The sequence below is a fragment of the Gamsiella multidivaricata genome (genome assembly GCF_025024155.1).
Source record: "Gamsiella multidivaricata strain RSA 2152 chromosome Unknown BC939scaffold_21, whole genome shotgun sequence".
Lineage (NCBI taxonomy): Eukaryota > Fungi > Mortierellomycota > Mortierellomycetes > Mortierellales > Mortierellaceae > Gamsiella > Gamsiella multidivaricata.
This window is the reverse complement of record NW_026251729.1, coordinates 100,629-121,339: the sequence shown is the minus strand read 5'-3', so window position 1 is coordinate 121,339 and position 20,711 is coordinate 100,629. Positions and strand designations below refer to the sequence as shown.

Below are 20,711 nucleotides of genomic sequence, written 5' to 3'. Positions count from 1 at the left end.
ACCAAGTCGTCATACGTCTATGCGACGCGTAAAGTGACCAAGCTGTACTCAATTGGGCTCTTTTTCTCAGCTGTAGGAGGCTGGTTCTGAACTAAATTAAAGAGTGGAGAGAGAAGGCGGAAAATTAAAAAAAACAGCAGCGCGCCAGGGTAGCGCAACTGGATTATGGGGGAGACACGAGAGAGCGACCCGTTCCTGGGGGGGACAACAAACAAATCGACTCGCTTCACACAAGGTGCTTGCACTCATTTTCCCGTTTTTGCTTTTTGCCATCCGTGCCTGCATGCTGATGTCGGCGCATGTTGTTGTTCTTTTTTTGCTCTCTTTGTGCGCCTATAGTCAGTCGTTTTGTACCTACTAAGGGATACAAGACATCTATACACACATCTCGGATTTGACACGACTGCACCCACCCTTATGAGACACGCTACTTATGATCACAGCTAGTGATGGTGGTATTGTGGGCAAGTGGTGCAAGCGATGATAGACACGGTAAAATGCTCAACAAAGGGGTTTGATCCGCTATTACCACCACAGCCTGTGCTTCTGTACTTGTAATGACAGACATAGCAGCCCTGCTCTTTTTGGTTTCGGTTGACGTATTATATCGCTCAGGGTTACTATCCTATCTTTAAACACGAGCTGACCGCCGTGGAGGTTATCAATAGAAGTAATATTACTTTCTTGGCCTATAATCCTCCAATGGGCCATATTAAAGACAGTATAGTCTATATAGTAGCATGCCATGTGCGCAATGTTTGGCAGAGAAAACGAAGACGAACACGCGCATCTTTCTCCCTTCCTTCAGTGGTAGCGGATGTAATTTAAAGGACTGGACCACGATCCATAACTACAATGGTAAACAAACAATTTGTACGACCTTCTGTGTAAATTATGAGCTTTCTCAAACAGGGCCGGTATATTTTTTTATGCAATCGGGGCTGGTGCTGAATGGAAGGAGTTGACCATGAGCAGTAGACTAGACTAGTTGGTCCTTTGACACCAAAAAAAAAAAAAAAAAAAAAGGGTCTCGAACAATTGTTGCCTTCATTAGAAAAAAAATGAAAAAATAGAAAAGCTACCACATCTGTCGTTTCTCTATGCCCCAGCCCAGCTTTTCACGGAATGCAATTTCAAAAGTCCCTGCAGCATGTCGCGCTTTGCGTAGAGGGACTTAATCGTAGACCAAGATGGATACGTGTTTGAAAGTCCAAGGGAGATAGCCAGCAGGGACGCTGATCCCTGTTCTCAAAGACTACTTTAAAGTCCCTTTAGGTTTCATTCCTCCACAACGTTCAGTCGTTTATGAAGCTGAGCAGCTCAGTCTACGCGCCTGGTTCCCATATCACCAAAAAAAAACTCCGCCTCCCCCAAAAATTCTAGTATGACCAGTACAAGACTGCGGATACATGTATGAAAGGATATCCTCTAGTTTTATTATTAGGCCATTAAATTACTCTGTTTGCGTCGTGGTCGAGTCTGCTGCCTTGTCCGCATTCGCATCAGCATCTTCCATCTGAACCTGGTCTGCCTCGGGAGCGCCTGGACCTCCGCCAGCTGTCTTGTCTGCAGAGGAAATCACGATAGGAGGACCGGCTGTTGATGCTGTTGCTGTTGCTGTCGAGGTCGAGGTCGATGTTGAGGTGGTGGTCGGATGCGGTTCCTGATCTGCAGAGAGTTCAGGTGCCGTCCTCGACTCTGGGTTCGATGAAGACTCAAGGTCTTCGGCATCCATCTCCGACTGAGTCTCATCATCCCCCAGCTCATCCAGTTCATCCACCTCCTCCCCGTCCTCCACTTCTTCCATCTCTTCACCATTGTCCTTGGTCCCGAGATCAAACCCAGCATTGCGGATCTTTGGTGACGAGGACCGCTTAATCTTCTTCTTTCCAGGGGTGCCCAAAGAAGTGTACTCGTTATCCTCTTCATCCACCTCCTCCTCGTCCTTGTCATCTTCTCCATCGTCGCCGTCACCCTTATTGGCCTTGGAGTCCAGCACCGAGAGCTTGCGTTTTTCTGCCTTCCCAGAGGGTTCTTCAAATCGCTGCATGATATAACCCTTGCATTTCTCAGCGTTAGGCAGATCCTGAATCATTTTGGCGATTGTCGCGTTAGAAAAGCCAAAGTAATCGGGACCAGAGGCAGAGTTAGAATGGTCGCGTTTCCGAATGAGATTGGCTGCCTTCACAATATGTGTCCACGCGCCAGTAGCTGTGCCCGCAATAATTGGCTTTCCTGGCTGATCCTCGGCATCAATTTGGAACTAGATAAGAAGAAAGAAAGAAAGAAAGAAAGAAAGAAAGAAAGAAAGAAAGAAAGAAAGAAAGAAAGAAAGAAAGAAAGAAAGAAAGAAAGAAAGAAAGAAAGAAAGAAAGAAAGAAAGAAGGAAAGAGAAATAAAGGTCAGTACCGAAGTAGCCTTGGATTGTAAAGTTTCAATGTCTACATAGTCGAAAGAAGAGCGATTTGCCTACCTTTGGCGCTTCACCATCGTCGATAACACTGCAGGTGTACGTTGTCTGCTGGTGAGGATCAATCATACTGTTGTATGAGCGCGACATCTTATATCCAACAGGCCAGATGTAGCGCTCGTTGTGGAATGCCTCTCGATCATATGCGACATGTCCCAGATTCATGATGGTGATGATGCCGACGGTCACTGGCAATTTGACGTTTCCAGCTTCGTCTCTCTCAATCGCTTGGACCTTGCGAACTTTGGAGAGGATGGGCTTCAGCTTGCTTGTGTTATGTAGCCGCTTGGGCTTCTGCGTAGCCGATCCAACGTTCGTGATGGTCGATGGAGTCGAGGGCTTTTCTTCCTTGCGTACAGAAACGGCTGGGGATCGTCGTACTCCACCCTTGGTAGCCGTCTTTTTTGGATGATGAGTATCCTGAGCAGGAGTCGATTCGTGTCCTTTGCCGGCTCCTGGCACCCGAAGAAGTTTATTTGTGGCGGAGGCTCTTACAGCGCGTATTGGTGAAGCCCGTCTGGATCTGTGAAGGCTGTTGAGAGAAGAGTCCGAAAGTTCACTTTCGCTGTTCGAGGACGACGCAGTGTCAGGACTCGAGTCGGAGTCGCGCTCATAAGCGCAGAGTCTGTCTAACAAAATACTGCATTACAAAGAGATATAGCATTAAACACTTGCTTAGTCAGAGTCACGGACGCCGATGTGGATGGTACTGTTGGATTATGTCTTATTACAATCCACGTACTTTTTCTCTTGTCGCAAGTTACGCGCACGCCGATTAGACCGGTCGAGCTCAGTACTCAGTCGTTCATTTTCCTATTGAGACACGGGAGATGTAGCCGGAATTGTATTTTAGATACTGTAATAGGAGAATTCCTTGCGACATGAATGATCAGAACGAAATATACCTCCAGAACCCGTTTTAGCTTCCGCTTCAGGCGTCTATACTTTGCATCTGAAAGGTGCCGGACATCATTATCTGCATCCTGATCGTCCTCCTGATCGGCGGTAGCAGCAGCAGCAGCAGCAGCAGCAAGGGGCTTCTCTTGCTTCTGGTCAGACCCATTCGACTTCATCTCCTGATCCTCATATCTCCCAGCCATTCTTTCGGCGGAGTCCATTGCTGTCTTTTGATCCGCAGTATCAGCTCCGTTCTGCGCAGGTCCGTTGCTCGTGCTCATGTGGCCACCGATCTTGCCGTGAGCATTATCGGCAGGCGGGGTCGAAGTGACAGTTTCATTGCCATTGATATTGGGTGTCTTATTGTCCACTTGAGATATGGTCGACGGTGTAGCGTCCTTTCCATTAGCGGTCTCCACTTGAGAGGAGGCCGTTTCTTTGTCCTTGTGGGCACTCAAATCCGTCGAGGGATTCGACGCGGGTGGTGGCGTCGCAGGTTGCATATCGACATCGGCGTTGGAAGGAACCATTAAATGAGGTCTTTCCGGTGACCGACTGCAGCGAGGCAAGCAAAATATAGAACGCGAAGTATGGGTGAGTGCGTGGATGAATGTGGCTCAATAAAAGAGCTTGGGTTGAAGCCGGTACGCCGTTTGTTTGGTCTGGTCCAGGTACTGATTCGGACTGACAAGATGACTTGCTCCTCCACAGTGTGATGTCCTTGACTTTACCTACTTGAATCTTGCCGCTGTGGGTTTCCTTATTCAAGTATTAAGAAATGAAGATGAGGATAAAGATGGACAAGACGCGAGGGGTGTCTATGGCGATAATGTCTATGTGGTTGATCCGAGTGAAGGACGGAAGGGATGGGATGGAGGGGGTGGGTGCTGTTGTTGGTGTGAGCGTGGGGATGTGGGTGTGCGAGGTTGGGGGGAGGAGTGGGAGGATGAAGGATTGTCCTTATTTTTTTTTTCTCTGGTCATGTCTGTTGTTTACTTTTTAGTTTCCCCCTCATCCTTCGAAGGGGAAGTGGGAGGGGTGAGTGCGAGAAAGAGGGAGAGGGCGAGAGGGCGAGAGGGTTGATGACTACTACTGGTCAGTTTTTTTTTGGCAATCAAAAGGCGGGTGGAGTTATTACTCTTTCAGTCTGATCTGTTGAAAATAAAGGCATGCTAACCAATAGTATGAAGTGACAGCGACATCCCTTTCGACCAACTTCGGTCATAACAAGGACATGCTTCGAATTCATCACCTACAGGTCCCCTTTTCCTCCATCAGCTGTATGGAGTTGCCAGTCTGTCAAGGAAGTGATGGGTTCCTTAGAAAACGGGCGAAGATCGTGTCGAGCGAAGGAGGAGTATCACGTGTAAACTTTGTTGGCAGATCCTCCTGCCATTTCAGGACACCAACAGCTCCAAGATCCATTCTCGCATCCAGATACATGGAAGCACACACCCTTTTTGCTGTGGGAACAGGGGCGGTATCCATTGAATGAAATTGATCCTTCGAGAATGCAGTACAGCATCGTTGCTGATCGCGTTGCTCATTGGCCGTGCTTGCCAAGCAACGACAACCGAATTTAGCCCCATGGACATCTTTCTTCGCCCAGACAGGCAGTGTAGGCAGTGGGGGAGGATAGTGGGATGGGACGGGAGGACACAACTTCCTCCTCCTTCATGACCGACTTGTCCGCGGTAATCCTTCCTGCTCGGCCATGGAGACGCCAGGGCCGGTTGAACAAATCGTACTTGGAACGATTGAAAAAATATCATCTGAGCATTTTCAAAGGCTTCGAGAGAATTAAGCCTTGCTTGCTTCTCCACACTTGCTTCATTTCGTTCCTTCATCTCTCCATCTTCACAGCAATCCTTTCATCCGTCTTTCATCTTCTTCCCCTCTTCGCTCATCTATCACCACTCCAGGACATACATTTGCCCAGTCCCCTTCAACTTCATCATCACACCAACGGGTTCAACATCATGAGTGGGTTCTTCAACATCAGGTGAGTGCTCTCATTTTATCAGGTCCCACCGACTTTCCACACACAAACCCTCAACCCCAAAGCTCAGGACGCTGCCATGAATACCGCTCATCTTTTTTGCTTCTTTGCCTCAATATGCGCCATTTCCCTAATCCCAATGCCAGGGTCGTAGCTGCTGTGTTCCTCTCGATTTTTTGCCGGATGCTGCTGTGCTCACATTTTGTCTTTTCTGTGTATGATAGTGGTAAATTTGGAGGAAAGACCAAGCCAAAGAGGTCTTCTTCGGCAGTTCGTCCGCTATTCCTATGCCAACCCTACTGCAACAACTCAATCGTCAAGGGCAACTTCAAGACGATCGTCCAGCTGCCCAAATATGTGGATGCTAACGAATGGCTTGCAGTCAATGGTAAGTACCGCCATACCTGGACATGTCCTTTTTTGATGGGTGGGGGGAGAAGGGGTTCGTTTCGTTGTGTGCGGGATCGTTCACTATCCCACTCGTTCCGTTCAGTCCTACCGCTTCGTCCTCTCTTGCTCCTGTGTCGCCTTTTTTCATTTTATCGGGAAAGAGACTTTTTTTTTATTTCGGGCATTGTTGGTGCGACAACAAAGAATGAAAGAAAGAAAGGAATGTTTGCTCAGATCGTCTAATCACTGTATCCATTCACTTTTCCGCCACGCGGTATATGATCCATACCAGTCTTCGACTTTTACAACTACATCAATATGTTCTACGGGTCCATATCTGACTTTTGCACGCTGCGGGACTGCCCAACCATGTCAGCAGGAGCAGGGTAAGTGCCTTTTGATCATGCGTTATTAAGTCCTTCTTCTCCCGTTCTTTTCATACAAAAGATGGTCCTATATTAACCCAAAAAAAAAATCCTCGTTCGCGAATGTGTTCTTTATAGGTTTGAATATCTGTGGATGGACGGGCAAAAGAAGACGAGTAGGGTGCCGGCACCGCAGTACATTGATTTCGTGATGAGTTGGATCCAGACACTTGTCAATGACGAGAACACGTTTCCTACCAAGGATGGTGAGTTTTCAACCGGATGAGCTTTTTTTTTTTCGTTTTTATTAGGCCATAGCATAGACAATGATCAGCATGTTTTAACCAACATTCTCTTGGACAAACATCAACATCGATCTACTCTTTGTAGGACGCGAGTTCCCAGCAACGTTCCAGCAGACTGTACGGGCCATCTTCAAGCAACTGATCAGAGTCTTTGCCCACATTTACCATTCACATTACGACAAAATGCTTTCGCTGTGTCAGGAGGGACATTTCAACTCGCTGTTTGCGCACTTTGTGAGTTTTGGACGGGAATTCGACCTGTTGGACAAGAAAGATATTGTGCCGCTACAGGAGTTGATTGACATCATGGACAGCAATGGGATCTTGTGTTGAGAATCACTCGTTTTGACATAAAGCCCTTGTTGTTACCTTTTTTTTTTTTCGTTGTTGTTGTTGCCACCGTTTTCCCTTTGTCTGAATATCCAACCCGTAATAAAGTCGCCCTTTGTATGGCATTGTGTCCCGCAAAGATGAACGACCCCACCGCGCTTATGTTTTTAACAACCATTATGATGCTGGTGCTAGATGATATGACCCTTAGTGTACGTTGTTGGCGATGGCTGAGGTGTTATCGAGTGATGGGTCAGCATCGTAAATCTGTCGCGTTAGCGGTGTTTGTTGTACGCAGTCGAAGGTTAAATGGCATTCATGTTGCTTGCGCTATATATCGCTGCTCAACGTATTATTCGTTCCCGCCGCGTTATTGCAATGAGAGTCCGCGAGATCCGCCTAGGCTGTCATGTTGGTTGCTTGAATTTTTCCTCGAATTTATGGCGAAGGGCTCATTTGACTCTGCGTGTGAAGTAGATCCACCGCGTGGGTTCTCATAAGGATAAGGGCCAGTCTGCTTGCTATAAACGGCGGTTGCACCTCCATGCCGCTTTCTTATCCAGCCCCACGCCAACAGCGCCGCAAGTGTTATGGCAGCCAAACATCCGACGACGATACCGGCAATAGCACCTCCAGAGAGACTGCTCCTATTATCAGTCTGGACCGGGTTTGTGTTGGCTCAATAATTAGGGCTGTTGTGCAAGTGGCACGAACGAGGGTCGAGGTTCCGCTCACGATGCCAGGTTTGTTTGAGACCCATGTAATAGTGCCGCGGAGGATCATGGTTCCGTTGACGACAGCGGTGGTGCTGAGGATACGGGTTGTGCTGGGGATGACGGTGTTCTGGCCGCCATAGTAGGTGGTCTCGTCATAGATTTGAGTGACAGTTGGAACAGAGACCTGGGTTCATTGGCCGGCTTTATATTGGTTGGGATTGTCGTATAGGTTTATCAAGCTGGTATGACTCCATCGTCGGAGTAGACCCTGGACATTCACCGAGCTCTGTTTTGGGGTTAAGGAATCTTGAGATGATAAGATGAATGTAGCAGAGATTTTCATTTCTTTTCTTTTTTTTTTTTTTTTTTTTTTCTTTTTGGATTGGATGAGAACCCGAACGGATACATTCTCTCACCGCCTACCCCATATAACGTTGTAGGATTCCTACGGCATTCGCATGCAGCATAATCGTTTATGTAAATCTGGTTGCACTGCTTGGCATTGCATCCGTTCTTGTTCACACTAGGGTCGTCGCAAACCACTACCGACATTTTTTTTTTTTTTTTAGCAACGGCTACATCAGAGCGTACTGCAATTCGTCTGCAGGATCAATCCCAACGAAAAGACTAACAGGAACTCATGTTGATCCGACAGCAGGCGGTGTTGATCTCAGAGGGATCGGGGCATTGATGTGCAGACGCAATGTAGACTGCAGCGAGGGGGATGATGGTGATATTTAGAATGGACCTCATTATGCGGTTATCAAAGCTGTCAAAGTGTTGCAGGCGGGAAGTAGGAAAACTGAGCAACTGGATCGATTTGCTTCAATAGGTGTAATCGTACATTGCATCTGTCCACACCACTGCCAAAAATAAATCTTGCGTGGACGTGTCACAGGCCAATGAGATCGCGCGGTTGGAAACATGGATGAGAACGGCAATAGGACGTCCATGAAAGATTATTACTCTGAAACATAAAGAAATGTATACGAGCAAAGATGGGCAAAGCTTTATTATTCAAACATCGCTGAAGACCCAATGTCGGTGTTGGTTGTTTTTTTGGGGGGTGAATATTTCTGTGTTTATACTAACAACTTAGTCCTTTAGGAGAGATCCTTAACGATCCTTCTCAAAGAGTTAAACCTCCTCACAGCCCTTCTTCATATTCAAGGAAAGGGCTGCTTTGCGTCTTTGGTAGATTTGTGATGTGTATGTGCAAGGCTAAAGAAAGGCGAGGGAGTATGTTGTCAAACATGAACTTTTTTTTTCTGGTTGCTGTTTTTGTCGCTTTTTGTTGAGTTTTAAAGTGTTTTTGGTGCTTTTTCCTTTTTTTCTTCTTTGTTGTTGATCGGTCGAGGTTGGTGGGATGGCGAGGGCGGTCGGGAATGGTGAAGATGTCGTGTCGTTCAATGCCTTTTGTATCGATATTTTTTTTTTCTTTTTGGTCGTACCGGTTGGAAAGATGCAAGGAGGTTGGTAGCTTAGAGCAGGGTCTCACCCATGGCACAGCGGACCAAGGAGCATCCGATAGTGACGGTCTGGTAGACGGCAAGATCATCCTCGAGCGAGGGGTTGACCTCCATCAAATCCATGGAAACCAAGCAGCCAGTCTCGTGGACAGCCTCGCAGATGTAATGGCCCTCACGGAAAGTGAGACCTCCGCGGACGGGGGTACCTACAAATCGAACCAAAAAACAAAATGGAATGTTAGCGTATATGATCCGGTAACCATTGAGGCATTACTCCGCTGCCATATCAGTTACTGTAGCAGTTCGTCTTACCAGTAGAAGGAGCAACCGAGGGGTCTAAAGCATCGACATCAAAGCTCAAGTGGATGGGACGGGAGCAGTTGGGCGAAACGTGCTCGATGGCCATCTCAACAACCTTCGCAATACCGTACTTGTCAACCTCGTGCATTGAGAAGGCCTTGATGCCATGTTCACGAAGGATCTTCTTCTCGCCAGCATCAATATCACGGAGACCAATGTAGACCAGGCGGTCGGGGCTGAGACAAGGCTTGATCCAGCTGAACTCCTTGATCTGGCCGGCGATACCGAGTAAGAAAGAGACGGGGCATCCATGAATGTTGCCGCTCTCAGTGGTCTCAGGAGTGTTGATGTCCTAAAGGGGGGGTTTTTTTTTTTGGACGGGAAAGGTGGTGCGATCAATTAGCATTAACATTAATGGCCATGTCCTTTAGCGGTACTTGTATTTGTGTATGCCGAATAGGCAAAAAAGACCTTGAACAAGGAACTTACAGCGTGAGCATCGACCCAGATCAAACCGGCATCGGGGTGGACAGACATTGTTCCAGAGACAGTTCCAAGAGCAATCGAGTGATCACCGCCCAGGGTCAAGGCGAGGGAGCCCTCCTTGAGATGGGCAGAAACCGAGGAGGCGACCGACTCAGTGACAGCAGAGACGTAACGAGCGTTCAAGAGCTTTCCAACTGGAGGGTCAGATGTAGGCTGCATGACAGTGTAGTCGCGGTGGCCATCAAACTTGACGGACCATTCGAGTTCCTGGAGCTGGTTCAGGAGACCAAACTCGATGATCTTGAGAGGTCCCTGATCGACACCGTCTCTGGGCTAATAGATACGGTCACGAATATAAAGCAATTGAGTGGTTAGTCGACTGCGGAGTGTCCATTAAGCACCTTCCCATTGGCTCCCCTTCCCGTTTGTGAGGGTTCATTCGGTTTTTGAGATCAGGATCAACCCTTCGAGCGATCACTTTGCAGGATCTGATCAGTTTCTTAAAGCGGCCAACTGCACTTTGTTTCACTAAGTGTCCGTGTATAAATGTGCCTGTGCAGCTGTATTTTTAACTTTGATAGTGAAGATACGAGAGGTATTTTTGTTTTTAGGATCTTACCTGGCCACCAGAGAATGGGACACCAATGACACCAACGGACTTTTGCTTGAGGAACTTGTGCTGGACAGACATGGTTAGAGGAATGGGGAGTGGAGAGCAGATGAAGAGGGGTGGTTGAGGGAGTATATAGAAAAATATAAAAAAGAAAGAGAGAAAAAAAAATGACACGGGTCCCCCCTTCTTTTTATTCGCTTTTGGAAATTTCCCACAGGTACTCCCTCATGGTCGCCCAAAAATAAAAACCAGGTACATTTGTTTGTTAAGCGAGTCATTTTTCAGTAGCGAGTTGATGGCCCACTGCAGGCAAAGGTAGTGCGAAGTGAGATGTGAGCCGTCCATTGCCCGTGTTGCTCCTATCCTTTGCATTTTTCTCTTTGCTTCATGGTCCCTCTCCCTTACCCTAACCTTAGTCAGTTCAGCAGAGACACCACTAGTGGGACCGATGAGGTCATCTGTTCTGCTGCATCCGCATTGAACTGATCTTTCAGTCGCAGTGCTGGTCACCGTAACGCTATCCCTCCCCTTGCTCCACTTGTTCACCTTCAATGGGGCCATTCGGCCCTTTTTTTTTTTCTTTGTTTGTTTGTACTTGCTTCAATATATACCGCTTCGATCTTTGTCTGTAGTTCGATCTGATAAGTACTTGTGCCAACAACATGCAGTCTATATTCCCTCACGCTTATTGTTCTTAGCACCAGGCAGCTGAGCTGCGTCGCCAAATGCGAGGATAGTGAATCCATGCCCAACTGATCCCCATCGACGGCATCCAAGCATGCGCAATAGGTTATGTTTGGCGCTCTTTCCCCTCTGGATCTTATCATCAGCCGGGTGCTGCCCCGGTCACTTGCACAAATGATAACTGCTGTTGCCTATCGCAGAATCTTCGCAAATGCATTTTCGTGAATGATTTACTCCTGAGTGCATGTGTTTGAATACGGCACATTCACATCAAAGGGGATCTTTGAAGTCCCAGACTAGCAGTTATGAGTTGGTATCCTAGATCACTTTTCACTATACGATCTGACGCTCGTAGATTGGCCTTTACCGTGGTGACGAGCGCCAAATATACGCGTGCGCTTGATAGCCGTGCAGAGGGTGGAACTTTACTACGGGTGCTGCCAATTACGCAGGGCTTATCAATTACGAGTAGGATAGGTGGGTGCTCTCCGCGCTGTGCAATTGCAGCCGCAGCAAGCGCCCTCATGGTCTCCATCCATCGTTTGCCACACACACTCTCTCATCTCTTCATCAAAACCTGACAGCCGCATTCAACCATTCGAATATCAGGGGCAACCAGGCTGGTAGGAACAACCATATCTTTAGCAAGATTATATACCCGAAAACTGAAGCCTGCAACTCAACACCACGCACAGCAGTCCCGCCTCTTCAGTACTCTTAAACGTATGAGTGACCCGAATACACGCTTCAATTGGATGTCGCCTTTGTTTATCATCAAACCTGACAGGAGCCAACCCTATCAGCAAACAGTTGAGACCGTCTACATGAACTATCTAGAACAGAATCCAAGAAACCCAGCGCGCTAAATCAATACACGACTACATCGAACGCAGATCGGAACCCTCGATCGATAATGAGCATACCAGAGACCCCTAGTGGCACACGTAGACCCGACCCATTGATGGGCTATACCCTCAAACCAGAGGACATGATCGTTGTCACAAAACTGGGCGGGGGTTCAGCCATCATAATCAGCAAAGTCAGACACATAACTACAGGATCTTCTATGGGCACAAAGTAGGTTTCTATACGTTTTTCCTCTTCCAGTACTTTTTTCGCCGACCGTGGATGATGATTCAGACAAGGACAGCAGGAATGGATGTCGTATCGGTTCTTGTGTTTGTCAGAAGCCATGTCCTTATTATCTTCCCCCCCCCTCCCCTATATTCTTATTGGTACAGTAGCGGCAACAGCAGGACTGGATGATCTCCGGCTTTATGTGTCCTGTACATCCGATGTGACTCCAACCGGACTTTCAGAAACTGTTTGCACGAGAAGTAAGGATATTGGAGCGTTGTCGTTCGCCGTGGATGTAAGTTCTTATGGAGTATATCTGGATGACGAGCTAACTATCTGTATGGGGTACCTCGAAGGCGGCAGCATGGAATTCATATACAAGCGCATTGCTGAAACAACATCAGCCTTATGGGAAAAATTAGCGAGGCTGCCCTCAACGGGCTCGTTTATTAACTTTACTTGCATGAGATGCAGCAATTATTCATAAAGGTACTGTTCCGCGTGGTTTACTGGACTACGACATGAAAAGATATCGGCGTCCACTTTTTCAGTCTAACACGTATTGTCATCGAATATTGTCTTCACTATGGACGGGAACACTACGCTGTGCTGGAGCCAGTTACGGCGGTAAGGCCAATACCGCATTGCCAGGACTCTGCAAGCCGTGCCTCGTCGTCAACATCACCTTTCATGCTTTCTAGTAGTCTGATATTCTCTTCAACTGTCCATTAGCCCGAGCGGATTCAGGGCGACAAATATTCAGTACGATCAGACGTATGGTCTCTGAGTTCGACCATAGTCGAGATTACTCAGATAAAAAAATTCGCCGGAATTTTCTAGCCCGCAGGTATTAATTTCTTCAGCATACTTTACTTGCAACAGAGGACTTTGTATAAGAGGCCGACGACGGGCTACACCGACGACTCAACAGATCAAGACACACCAGTGGCCTAGGGATCCAACTCAAATAAAGACCCGCATTGCTGCTGTATCACTTCATTTGTACAAACTCGCGACTTTGTTTCAGGGTATCTTTTGCAGTGTATGCAACTCTCTCAGGATCGCGCGCAATTCACAACTCGACCGCTCCTGCTCGCTCTCCTTTGAACGACCAGGTGCTGGACACAAGTGCTACTGTCTCAGGAAGGGAATCCGAAAATAAAAGAAAGGTCTGTCTGGAAAGGCTATTTGAGGCTTTGAGGCGCCGTTTGCTGCACTTGAACCAAAAGTCCGTTTCTTTAATGTTGTAGTTTTCATCTCCGAGGCAGAAAAAGCACAGTAAGAAATGGAATGAATACACAGCTGGGGTCCATCTGACCCGTATCTTGCAGCAGCTGCACCCTGCGCTGCACCCTGCTCTGCACCCTGGTGGTGACCCACAGACCCGCGACAGACGGAGACGTTTGTTTGAAGATTCTTTATGCTGGCGACGGACTTGCCTCTCCTCGCTTCCTTCCTTGATCAACTGTTTTTATCTTTGTTTGTTTGTTTGTTGTTTCTGTTGTCCAAGTGTCTGTTTGGTATCCTGCCTAGCCCAGTCTTCCCTGTTCCCCTCTCTGCTAATCAGCCCCCGTCCTCATCGCCATCCCCTTTTCGCTCAGACCCCATCTTCAATACCCATCCTTCATTCCCCCAAGCTCCATCCTGGAGATTCATAACCCTGCCTCAGGTCGAGTCGAGTCAAGTCAAGTCTCTTTTTTTATTTTTTATTTTTATTTTTTTGGCCGCCACCAGACCACTCCTTTTCCAACAACCAGCGGGTATGTGAACATCTAGATCCGACTTTTACCTCTTGACCCTGGGAATTGCATATGACAGACCTCAGTCCTACGTCTGTCTCATCGTGTGCCATCCTGAGATGTCTTCCGTATCGAATATGGCATAACTCCTTTTCCATCATGCCACATCTTTTCCTATTCCTTTTATTTGTATATCCAACATCCGCCTATTCAATTAGCTGTGGTCGCAGGTACGTGGAGTACGCCAATAACATTCACTTGGTCCGGGAAAAGGGTGGTTCCTTCAGTACGCCACCATTTTATTAGATAATGTGTTTTAGGCCCTTTGCCACCATTTTTTCTCCCCATCCTTGTCTCTTCCTTTTCCCATTCTGCTCTTACACTTGCTTTGATCACCCCACCCCACGTTTATCGGTATGTCTTTGCTTCAAACGGTCGTTTTTTGCACATTATTGCGGCCAATGAGACATATGTCCATGAAACGTTGTATTCAGAAAGGACCCGATCGAAGTCATTTTACTATGTATTCTATCGTAATAATATAAAATAGTATGGTCTGTTTGTTTAGCGAAGAGAGGCTCATCAACCTTCGTGTGCCTGGCTTCGTTTCCCGCCACTTAGAAGCTGTCAACACCACTCTGACTTCACCTCATTGCCTCATTCTTGTCACCCCGTACACGCTCACTCTGCTTCTAGTTCTGTTTGCTGCTCTCTCCTTCCATCCAACTTGCAAACACCTATACACATCCACGCCTTTCTTCAGCAACGGTCGGCCAACATCACTGCTCCCTCTTGTTTGCTTAGCCTATTCCTTCATTGTTCATATCTCCTTTCGGGCTTAATTGAGCACTACAGCCATTCAATCTGGAGCTTGAAAAGAGGTATAATGTTGTCGATAATACAGGAAGCAGCCCTAGATATGAACCATGTACCGCCGTGTTATGAAGCGACGATAGTTGTTTCTGTGAAACTGGGTTTAAGCGACATCAATCATGGTACCCTTCATTGTTATGGCCAGAGGAGCAGATTCTAATCAGGGCCCTTTGTGCAATGTGGTGCTTTGGGAAAAAATTACAGCGACTCGCGAGATGGACGTTGTCCTCTGATGGTTTCTATATGCCCTTCCCCTCTTTCCTGCTGCTGCTGTGAGGACAGTTTGAGCTGACAATTGTCTCCCGTAGTCTGCTTTCGGTTAGGGAGATCCTCAGATTCTACGGGCCATTTTTTTCTTTCTTTCTTTTTTCTTCTTGACTCTTCCCTCTCACCTCCTACTCTCCCTCCTCTGCTCAGGGCCTCCTCATTTCTCCCTCATTCAAAACTCGGACCATCTTGCCTAGCACTTGCTCATCTCCCATATACCTCATCCCTCCCTCTCCCTACCTCAGCCTACAAACCAATCGTGCTCCACGTCCCGCCATCTTATATAACTCATCTGTAGTCGTCTTTGCAGAAGGTTCTCATCGCGCACTTCCGATTCACTTTCCACCCAGCCGAATCAGACTATCACTAGAGCATATTTATGCACCTTTTTTTATTCTTTCCCCCACCTAGTCGACCTATTGCTTGTCCTAACCGCCTATCCTCTTCCACACCCCTCCCCCCCGACACTTTCTCTCACCCTAGCTTCCCTCGTTCTCATTTATACCTCCGCCAATCAAACGCTGTCCATACATCTCTATCGCCAATTGACCACTGCCCCTCTTAACTTTCAGGGCCTGTCAAGCCGCGGAAGAACTGCTTGAAGAGGAGGCATTGTAAATATATATCAGTCAATTGTATATCTATCCGCACGAGGTTATAAGGTATGTTGATAGAAACATTCACGGTTATCATGTCAGAATCCGCCCTTCACCTTCCTCATTCGTTTCCAAATGACCGCTCGCTGACTGCTCTTCATGATATCATTATCATCGGCGCTCGGCTGTAATGTCTAGCCAGCACTCACCACCGCAAGGCCAAGGCGACGCCAGTATCCCCCTTCGATCTACCGCGATGCCCCTCAATGTCGCACACAACCTTCCGACCAAATCCAGCGAGCTTTCGCCAAGCGCAGACATCAGGAGACCAAAGCGCCAGCTGCCTGATGGTCGCAAAACTAGGCAACAGAGAGATAACATCGAGAATGCGCCGTCAGCAGCAGCTTCCATTCAGATCCTAACGAGCCTCCCCGTTCAAAAGCAATCCACAAAGATCCGAAAGAGGCTGACTGAGACCCAACCCAGCCCGTACAACAGCGATGTGGAACCAAGCAAAAGACGCAAGGTTCTTCAAACCTACACGGCTCCCGCAACCGTCCCCTCCGCGTTGAACGTCACTCCTCTCCATCGCACGCTCTCTGACAAGTCGACATATCTGAATCAAGGCTCCGTCCCTGAGACCAATGCCGGATTAAAGCAGTCGTCAGTCAAGACACAGTCAACCTTGGCGAGTTGGAGGATGGATCCTCGGTCAATGCATAGTGGCTCTGAAAGTGATGATGCTGATGACGAGGACGAGATATCCAACGGAAATACCGTGCGATCTGTTGTCGAAATTCAGGCACCATCTCAAGCGTTTGCCACAACAGATCGTCGCCAAGGTCTGATCTCTGCCTTTGGGGCCCAACCTTCACCTGCTGAAACTGTATCATCTCCCTCAATCGAGGATGACCTTTTTGGCAGTGACACGACTCTGACCAGTCCCGAGGAGGACTCTGAAGACGAACAAGAGACTAACGATGCGAGCTCCGCGCAGCCATTGGAGGCGTCACCCTTGACTACTCCAGCTGAGGAAGACCCGTCCGAGGCCATGCCTACGCCCACCGCCAGCCCTGCGAAACGTAGGGGACCTGGTCGCCCCCGCAAGAACCCTTTGCCACCTAACACGTCGTCCTCAAAACGCCGCAAGAGCCAGGAAGATATCAGGGTTTCAACCGCAGAGGCGTCGGTATTAACCCCGCCACCCGAGCAGCCATTATCAGTCCAGCCCGGGAAATACGGTAGATCTATCGTATCGCCGCCACCATCACCGAGAGCCGGAAAGGAGTTTACGACCCCGAAGGCATATGGATCGCTCATGGCTCGCATCATAGATGGCAAAAAACTATTACAGTTGGAGGACAGTGAGGCGGATCTATCTGACTCGTCCGATGATACGGAGGTGGTGACGCTGGTAAAATGCAAGGAGACCCTTTCGAGCACGCATGACGAGAGTCTCAGCGATACGTCTTCAAGGCTTGCTAGCCCTGACCGAATCGTTGCCCCTGTATCGGATTCTGCTCTCGGAAACGACACCCCCGCCGCCATAGCCACTTCTATTGAGCGCGCAGTCGAGTCTGTGATGAGCAAGCTAGCCTTGATAAAAGCAGAGTCTTCTACAAAGTCCGCAGATCATGTGTTTGCCGTGCCTGCAGTCCCACTGTCCCGTCCGACTCACGCTACGCGTTCCAGCACTAAAGCCAAACCCGTTCCTATTAAACATTCAGGGCGCGCTTTCTCTTTGACCCCTGCACGACGCTCCATTTTGAAACAGCGCCACATTCGTCCTACTATTCGCAGCATCCCTCGTCCTAGGCTGTTCCAGACCTGCCTTGAGATCATGACCCATCCCAATCCGACGCGTCCCCGACCAAACGTGCATGCTATGGCATCGATGCTCAAGCACTTTCTTCAGCGAGGCATGTGCGATATTCAGGAACCAAAGCAGAAGGTTAAGCTCCTAGTGCAAGATGCCCCACTTGACTTAGCATCGCTTCAAGCGCAAGCGTGGGGTGCTGTTATTGGGAACGGAAAGGGTTTGCTTCAGACGTCGACACGAAAACAGGACGAACAGCGCAGGGTTACTGAACGACGCACAATCGTCGCAGATGCTTATCAAGCCCTCAATCTCCCTCCACCCGTCGAGAACTGGGACAAATCCTCAAAGATCATTGCTGCGGGGCTTTCGCTGGATAATGGACCTAGTTCGACTGTGGAAGGCGCTGATGCGCAAAGGTGGTCTGATGTGAGGGACGACACTTTGGATCATCTCAGCCGCCGCCTCGGATGTGATTACTGCCGGAAAACGCACAGCAACATGAATAGCCTTCTCGAGCACATGGATCGATGCACGATGGCCCACTTGGTAAGTGTTATATCGTTAAATGAACCGTTCTGTACAGTCATTACTTGAGATCAGAAGAAAGTAACGAGTATACGGATTTGCTTCATGTCATGATAGCAAACGTCCATTTTTAGCGATGTGGATGGAGAGTCTACCGCTTCGGAGACGGAGGATCAACGCAAAGCGCGATGCCCTAAAGCTTCGCGTGAGATGTACGGCAGCAAGAACACTGGCGATGAGAACACCAATGAGGAATACGAGGATGAGGAAGGGATCATCATGTGCGTTTGCGGATCAAAGGAGGACGAGGGGGCCATGGTGCAGTGCGATAAATGCAAAGTCTGGCTCCATATGGAGTGCCTGGATCTCTCTGAAGACGACGTTCCGGACGAGTACTTTTGTCCTATGTGTCTGGGCATGCCTATACCAAGTACCGCAGGAAAATCCTTTAGACACATTCCAGCCAAGCCTACCAAGCAAAGATCGGGTCGCCGTGGCCGTCCTCGTCATCAGCCAAGCAGTGGGGACTCCTCCAGTGATTCTGAGAATGATGTCGCAATCCTATACCGTGAGCAAAGAGCGCGAGCTCAAAACATGTCGTACAAAATTCACCTTCGACTTGAGACGGACAGCGAGGCCGAGGAGGACTTTCTCGATACAGACGAAGATGGTGGGCATGCGGGCGAGGGCATGGTCTCGCCGCAAGTGGTTCTGAACCATGAGTGGGAGGGAGCGAAGGAGGATCCCGCAAACGAGTACTTGTCATCACTTTTTGGGATTACGACCATCTTCAAGCAATCACGAGCACCGGCGCTCATGCTCGATGGATCCTCCAGCCAGGAAGCACAGGCAGATGGCACCGAGCCTTTGCTTTCAAGTGGCCTTGGGCATGAGGATGAGAGCGTTGTCGTTTTCCAAACTGTAGAAGGGGTCGGTCTCTCCTCTGTCGAGATCGAGCTGAGTTCCGAGGCTGACATGACCTTCCATGATTCGCAGCCCATCGACTATCTTTCGTCCTCGGGGTCTCTCTTTGAACCAGAGTATAGAGCTGTTGATGGGTACAGTTCAGACCACCTTTTGCTTTCCGAAGATACCATCGATTCTGAAGGGTAAGGACTTATTTGATTCGCTTCATCCGTCATTAAGGAAAGGTCGACTTATTTGTCTTCTTCTCTTTCCCTTTTCTGTTTCTTCCTTAGATTGCGCACTCCTGTCGATTTACGGGACGGCAGCGATCATTCCAGCATGTGGATTGGGCATGAACATGAAGGGTTTGTTGATGACACTCTCAATGAATTTGACCTCAACAGCGACGGGAATGGACAAAATAAGGGCGGCAATTTCGAAGCTGCAGACATGGACAACTACCTCAGGTTGGCAACAGGCACGGAGGATGACTTGTTTAGTTCCCAGAATGTCTCCCCCAACGAAGAATTTGATCTTCATGGTATGGTATATCTTTATGGACACCTGACATCGCTATTACCCATCTGTGGTGCCTTTGATTTTGAATCTCATCCCGCCGTTACTTTATTTTTATACTAGGTCTAATCGATCTGGAGGCAGTGTCTCTCGCCGACAGATGATGATGCCATTTGACAGCTCCCTGAACACCAGTGCAGTTTTCAGGCCTCTTGATCTCCTTGACAGACAATATGAGGATCGGGCTGGTCGTGGCTATGCTCTTGCGTTCATTACCTTTTTTTTTTCTTTTCTTTTCTCGCTGTAATATTCCCACTATTTTCTGTATCTATATTTGCTGTGTGTTATCCGCACAGATTGTCACCCACCCAATTCTTTTTTCTATACCTGCTTTCCACTCCCAGTCTATGCTTTTATTTGTTCGCATTATTCCTATCGGTATCACTTACCGTTTCTATTTTCTGCAGGCGCTATTTATTACTTAGCCCAATGCACCATTCCCTACCCGTCTTTATCAGGTCGACTTCCTCCCTCAATTCTGTACAAACAAACAAAAAAATTGCATTGATATAAGCTGAATAAAGATCCTAACGACTACCGCCCCCATTACCCACACGAACAAAGGTGCGCTACTAGCAGTGATCGAAAAATAGATCTTATTGCCTGATAAGGAAGGTCTTTGACGCGTCGCGTTGTGTGCACCGCAAAATGTAATTCTTTGATGCCTAACAACCACATCGTAAGGCTCGACGTACTGTCAATTCGTTGAGCTGATTCCTGTTTATTTTAAGATCCCCTCGGGATACTTTAAGAAATGAAAACAGCGTGGTCATGCGGAGATTAAGAAGCAACGTCTTATTTGACTAGTCGAATTGACAGGACTTCCTGATGACGGGTAGTGTCTCTGCACCGCATTGAAACGACGGGAAATATGTGTGGAACACATAGAGAGGATGAAGAAGAAAATATCCATTCCCTTTGGTCTGCAATCCTTTCAGCTCTCAGCCTGGCCTGCTTTGCCACTCTCTCCAAATGTGCTCCGGTACGGTCCTTTATAGGGTCATATTCAATGATTCAAGCGAACAAAATGACCATTCTTTTGATGCTTTCTTCGTTTCACACGATGATTGTTTGCTCGCTTGGGTCTTTATTCTTCAGTTACGCTTTTTTTTTTTTTTTTTAAAAAAAAAAAGCTCCCCAGCAAGGTCGCAATGTCCTTCACAGTCTCCAAGTAATTGTATAGTGACTTGGGACGTGCAGGATGACCAAAAGTAGCTTCCTTGTATTCTCAAATAGAGCAAGGTTGCCAGGATGACAGGACGCATTCGGAGAGCATGATGCACCGCACCCGCAATAGACGCACATCGCT

At 48.0% G+C, this 20,711-nt stretch overlaps 5 protein-coding genes across 5 annotated transcripts; 3 read left to right on the top strand and 2 right to left on the bottom strand.

Annotated features, from left to right (window-relative positions):
• Positions 1-1,408: 1,408 nt before the first annotated feature.
• Positions 1,409-3,581, bottom strand: BC939DRAFT_446630 (uncharacterized protein). Its single transcript, XM_051554988.1, has 4 exons — positions 3,376-3,581; positions 3,213-3,283; positions 2,474-3,110; positions 1,409-2,263 (listed from the first exon to the last, which is right to left on the bottom strand). The coding sequence occupies exons 1-4, from the start codon at positions 3,568-3,570 to the stop codon at positions 1,454-1,456; spliced, it is 1,713 nt and encodes a 570-aa protein (XP_051413790.1). The 5' UTR covers positions 3,571-3,581; the 3' UTR covers positions 1,409-1,453.
• A 1,289-nt stretch (positions 3,582-4,870) lies between these two features.
• On the top strand, positions 4,871-6,909 carry BC939DRAFT_446626 (Mob1/phocein). The gene is made up of 5 exons (XM_051554987.1): positions 4,871-5,369; positions 5,591-5,754; positions 6,049-6,142; positions 6,260-6,387; positions 6,512-6,909. The coding sequence occupies exons 1-5, from the start codon at positions 5,011-5,013 to the stop codon at positions 6,757-6,759; spliced, it is 993 nt and encodes a 330-aa protein (XP_051413789.1). The 5' UTR covers positions 4,871-5,010; the 3' UTR covers positions 6,760-6,909.
• A 1,780-nt stretch (positions 6,910-8,689) lies between these two features.
• Positions 8,690-10,499, bottom strand: BC939DRAFT_111758 (arginase). The gene is made up of 4 exons (XM_051549923.1): positions 10,347-10,499; positions 9,731-10,060; positions 9,254-9,593; positions 8,690-9,147 (listed from the first exon to the last, which is right to left on the bottom strand). Exons 1-4 carry the CDS (start codon positions 10,416-10,418, stop codon positions 8,954-8,956), a joined length of 936 nt encoding a protein of 311 aa, XP_051413788.1. The 5' UTR covers positions 10,419-10,499; the 3' UTR covers positions 8,690-8,953.
• A 2,965-nt stretch (positions 10,500-13,464) lies between these two features.
• BC939DRAFT_446598 (uncharacterized protein) lies at positions 13,465-14,929 on the top strand. The gene is made up of 2 exons (XM_051554986.1): positions 13,465-14,070; positions 14,537-14,929. The coding sequence occupies exons 1-2, from the start codon at positions 13,913-13,915 to the stop codon at positions 14,871-14,873; spliced, it is 495 nt and encodes a 164-aa protein (XP_051413787.1). The 5' UTR covers positions 13,465-13,912; the 3' UTR covers positions 14,874-14,929.
• Positions 14,930-15,672: 743 nt separating this feature from the next.
• BC939DRAFT_111632 (uncharacterized protein) lies at positions 15,673-18,258 on the top strand. The gene has a single exon (XM_051549922.1). It carries the CDS (start codon positions 15,767-15,769, stop codon positions 17,987-17,989), a length of 2,223 nt encoding a protein of 740 aa, XP_051413786.1. The 5' UTR covers positions 15,673-15,766; the 3' UTR covers positions 17,990-18,258.
• The last annotated feature ends 2,453 nt before the right edge of the window (positions 18,259-20,711 follow it).

Excerpts from the sequence above, each read along its gene's own strand:
- BC939DRAFT_446630 (XM_051554988.1), bottom strand. The coding sequence starts at position 3,570 with ATGGCTGGGAGATATGAGGATCAGGAGATGAAGTCGAATGGGTCTGAC. Across the intron at positions 3,284-3,375 it reads AGCTAAAACGGGTTCTGGAG|GAAAATGAACGACTGAGTAC; the intron begins GTATATTTCGTT and ends GTGTCTCAATAG. Across the intron at positions 2,264-2,473 it reads ACGATGGTGAAGCGCCAAAG|TTCCAAATTGATGCCGAGGA; the intron begins GTAGGCAAATCG and ends CTTCTTATCTAG.
- BC939DRAFT_446626 (XM_051554987.1), top strand. The coding sequence starts at position 5,011 with ATGGGACGGGAGGACACAACTTCCTCCTCCTTCATGACCGACTTGTCC. Across the intron at positions 5,370-5,590 it reads AGTGGGTTCTTCAACATCAG|TGGTAAATTTGGAGGAAAGA; the intron begins GTGAGTGCTCTC and ends TGTGTATGATAG. Across the intron at positions 6,143-6,259 it reads ACCATGTCAGCAGGAGCAGG|GTTTGAATATCTGTGGATGG; the intron begins GTAAGTGCCTTT and ends TGTTCTTTATAG.
- BC939DRAFT_111758 (XM_051549923.1), bottom strand. The coding sequence starts at position 10,418 with ATGTCTGTCCAGCACAAGTTCCTCAAGCAAAAGTCCGTTGGTGTCATT. Across the intron at positions 10,061-10,346 it reads TCCCATTCTCTGGTGGCCAG|CCCAGAGACGGTGTCGATCA; the intron begins GTAAGATCCTAA and ends CGTATCTATTAG. Across the intron at positions 9,148-9,253 it reads CTCGGTTGCTCCTTCTACTG|GTACCCCCGTCCGCGGAGGT; the intron begins GTAAGACGAACT and ends TTCGATTTGTAG.
- BC939DRAFT_446598 (XM_051554986.1), top strand. The coding sequence starts at position 13,913 with ATGACAGACCTCAGTCCTACGTCTGTCTCATCGTGTGCCATCCTGAGA. Across the intron at positions 14,071-14,536 it reads TCAATTAGCTGTGGTCGCAG|TTCTGTTTGCTGCTCTCTCC; the intron begins GTACGTGGAGTA and ends CTCTGCTTCTAG.
- BC939DRAFT_111632 (XM_051549922.1), top strand. The coding sequence starts at position 15,767 with ATGTCTAGCCAGCACTCACCACCGCAAGGCCAAGGCGACGCCAGTATC.